A 4,298-nucleotide genomic window follows, 5' to 3' on the forward strand; every position below is an offset into this window, starting at 1 on the left:
AACATCTACATCAACTACAGAAACATCTACAGTTCCATCAACAACAACAACCCCTGCACCACCATCCACAGCTCAATCAACAACACCTGCTCTGACAACTACATCTGAATCAACAACAACCAGTGAACCAACATCTCCATCAACTACAGAAACATCTACATCTGAATCAACAACATCAACAACAAACTCACCAGCCACTGAATCAACAATACCGCCATCTACACCTCAATCAATAACATCTACATCATCTACATCAACAATCCCTGCACCAACATCTACAGCTTTATCAGCAACAACCCCTGAATTAACATCTACATCAGCTGCAACAGCATCTACAGCTCAATCAACATCATCACCAACAATCGCTGCACCAACTTCTACAATTCATTCGACAACATCCACTACAACATATACATCTGAATCAACAACAACCACTGAACCAACATCTACATCAACTACAGCAACGTCTACAGTTCCATCAACAAAACCTGCTTCGACATCTACATCTGAAACAACAACAACCCCTGCACTAACATCTACATTAACTACAGAAACATCTACAGTTCCATCAACAACAACAACAAGCCCTGCTCCAACATCTACATCAGCTACAGCACCATCTACAGCTCAATCAGCTACAATGACGTCAAGAACAACAACCCCTGGACCAACACCTATATCTCAATCAAGACCACCTGCTCCAACATCTACATCTGAATCAACATTAATCCCTGCACCAACATCAGTTATACGAACACCTACAGCTCAGACAACTCCTGCACAAACATCTACATCAACTACAGAAACATCTACAGTTCCATCAACAACAACAAGCCCTGCACCAACATCTACATCAGCAACAACAACATCTACATCTCACTCACCAACCACTGAATCAACATCTGAATCAACAACACCAACTTCTACAGCTCAATCAACAACACCTGCTCAAAAAACTATGCCTGAATCAACAACATCTACATCTCACTCACCAATCACTGAATCAACATCTGAATCAAGAACACCAACATCTACACCTCAATCAACAACACCTGCTCAAACATCTACATCTGAATCAACAACAACTACTGAACCAACATCTACATCAACTACAGAAACATATACAGTTCCATCAACAACAACAACCCCTGCACCAACATCTACATCGGCTACAACAACATCTACATCTCACTCACCAACGTCTGAATCAACATCTGAATCAACAACACCACCGTCTACACCTCAATCAACAACACCTGCTCAGACAACTACATCTGAATCAACAACAACCACTGAACCAACATCTACATCAACTACAGAAACATCTACAGTTCCATCAACAACAACAACCCCTGCACCACCATCCACAGCTCAATCAACAACACCTGCTCTGACAACTACATCTGAATCAACAACAACCAGTGAACCAACATCTCCATCAACTACAGAAACATCTACATCTGAATCAACAACAATTACATCTCACTCACCAGCCACTGAATCAACAATACCGCCATCTACACCTCAATCAATAACATCTACATCTGAATCAACAACAATCCCTGCACCAACATCTACAGCTTTATCAGCAACAACCCCTGAATTAACATCTACATCAGCTGCAACAGCATCTACAGCTCAATCAACATCATCACCAACAATCGCTGCACCAACTTCTACAATTCATTCGACAACATCCACTACAACATATACATCTGAATCAACAACAACCACTGAACCAACATCTACATCAACTACAGCAACGTCTACAGTTCCATCAACAAAACCTGCTTCGACATCTACATCTGAAACAACAACAACCCCTGCACTAACATCTACATTAACTACAGAAACATCTACAGTTCCATCAACAACAACAACAAGCCCTGCTCCAACATCTACATCAGCTACAGCACCATCTACAGCTCAATCAGCTACAATGACGTCAAGAACAACAACCCCTGGACCAACACCTATATCTCAATCAAGACCACCTGCTCCAACATCTACATCTGAATCAACATTAATCCCTGCACCAACATCAGTTATACGAACACCTACAGCTCAGACAACTCCTGCACAAACATCTACATCAACTACAGAAACATCTTCAGCTCCATCAACAAACACAACCCCTGCACCAATATCTACATCAGCTACAACATCACCTACAGCTCAATCAACAACAACATCATCAACAACCGCTGCACCAACATCTACAGCTCAATCAACATCAACCCCTGCACCAACATCTACACCTCAGTCAACAACGTCTGCTTCAACATCTACATCTGAATCAACAACAAACCGTGCACCAACGTCAACATCAACTAGACTGACAACCACAACTCAGGCAGCAATACCAAAATCTACATCCACTACATCAACAACTTATACAACAACTGCATCAACATCCACAGCTCAACTGACATCTGTACCAACATCTACTTCAACTGCACCATCTACAATTCAATCAATAACATTTACACCAACTTCTACAACTCAAACAACTGCACCAACATCTTCATTAATTGCATCAACTTCAACAACCCAAACATCTACATCACCAGTATTAACTTTTTCATCAACTACACCAGCATCTACTGCTCAAACAGCAATTACTGTACCAATATCTACATCAGCATCTACAGCTCAGACAACAACTCCACCAATATATTCGAATGCATCAATATCTACGACTCAAACAACTACTTCAATTGCATCAGCTGTGGTATTATCTAGATCAAAGGAACTAACATCTACCCATCAATCAACAAGTGCACCAACATCAGCATTAATCGCACCAATATTTACATCAACTGCACCAACATCTACGACTCAAACAACTACGTCATCTGTATTAACTGTTATATTTTCTACATCTACACAACCAACATCCATCAGTCAATCAACAAGTGCACCAACATCAGCATTAATTGCGCCAACATCTACATCAGCTGCAACAACACCTATAACTCTATCAACAATAACTGCAACATCGATTGCACCAATATCTACAATAGCTGTACCAACATCTACTACTCACACAACAACAGCTGCAACAACTGCCACAACCTTAACACCAACTGTGATAACATCTACAACTCAAACAACAACTGCATTAACATCCACAGCTCAATCAAGAGCTGTACCAACATCTACATCAACTGCACCATCTACAGCTCAGTCAATAATGACAATCCCAACATCTACATCACTTGTATCAACCTCTACAACTCAAACAACTGCAATCTACAATCAACAATCTTCATTGACTCCATCAATGCCAACAACTACATCAACTACATCAACTGCACCAACATCTACAGCTCAAACAACAATAAATGTACCAACATCTACATCAACATCTACAGCTCAAACACCTACACCAGCATCTTCATCAACTGCATCAACATCTGTGACTCAAAGTACTACATCAACGGCATCAATTGTGCTATTATCTACGAATATGCAAACAACATCTGATAGTCAATCAACTGAAACAACACCTACAACGAAGTCAACAACAACTGCAACATTGAAATCAGCGGCACCAACATCTACTACTCAATCAACAACAGCTGCGCCAACTTTGAGATCAACTGTGCCAACATCTACCATTCAATCATCAACAACAACTTCACCAGCATCTTCATCCACTGTCACTCAAAGAACTTCATCAACTGCACCAACTGTACTATTGTCTACATATACGCAACCAACATCTACCAGTCAGTCAACTGCAACAACACCTACTACTCAAACGGCAACATCGACATCAGCTGCACCATCTACTACAAAAACAACAACTGCACCCACTTCGAGATCAACTGCATCAACATTGATATCAACTGCATTAACATCTACTCGAACACCAACACCTACTTCTCAAATGACAACTCAAGTTATATCTACAACTCAACCAGCAAGCCAGTCAACATCATCTCCAGATGTTGTCCCACAAAGTAAGCAAAGTTATTTTACCTGTTAATGCATTTTTTTTTCAAGAAACACCATTCAGATTTTCTTTTTAGTTTTATTCACCTATGCTAATCCGAATCTAATTGAAGTTTTCATTTTATAGATATGACAGCATTTGCATATGCAGCTTTTAAATTGAGATCCTCTGTTGAGCTGAGCAATGATGAACTCATTACTTATATTGAAAAGGTAAGCTGTTATTTTGTTATTAAAATTTTTTGCCTAATTGTAAGCATTGACATTGCCGAACTGTTGAAGAATTAACAACGAAAAAAATATATCAAGCAAGCAATATATAAAAAATAAAATAAAATAAG

The 4,298-nt window shown here is 39.7% G+C and overlaps 1 protein-coding gene across 1 annotated transcript in view; it reads left to right on the plus strand.

Moving 5' to 3' along the window:
• Positions 1–1,866: 1,866 nt before the first annotated feature.
• Positions 1,867–4,298, plus strand: part of LOC107655279 (mucin-5AC-like) — a 3,952-nt gene continuing 1,520 nt past the window's right edge. The window contains exons 1-3 of the mRNA XM_016442726.1: positions 1,867–2,309; positions 3,312–3,965; positions 4,085–4,170. Of these exons, the coding sequence (XP_016298212.1) occupies positions 1,940–2,309; positions 3,312–3,965; positions 4,085–4,170 (1,110 nt within the window). The 5' untranslated portion in view covers positions 1,867–1,939. The remainder of the gene's footprint in view (positions 2,310–3,311; positions 3,966–4,084; positions 4,171–4,298) is intronic.

Source organism: Sinocyclocheilus anshuiensis, unplaced genomic scaffold (assembly GCF_001515605.1).
Source record: "Sinocyclocheilus anshuiensis isolate Anshui unplaced genomic scaffold, SAMN03320099.WGS_v1.1 scaffold988, whole genome shotgun sequence".
Classification (NCBI taxonomy): domain Eukaryota; kingdom Metazoa; phylum Chordata; class Actinopteri; order Cypriniformes; family Cyprinidae; genus Sinocyclocheilus; species Sinocyclocheilus anshuiensis.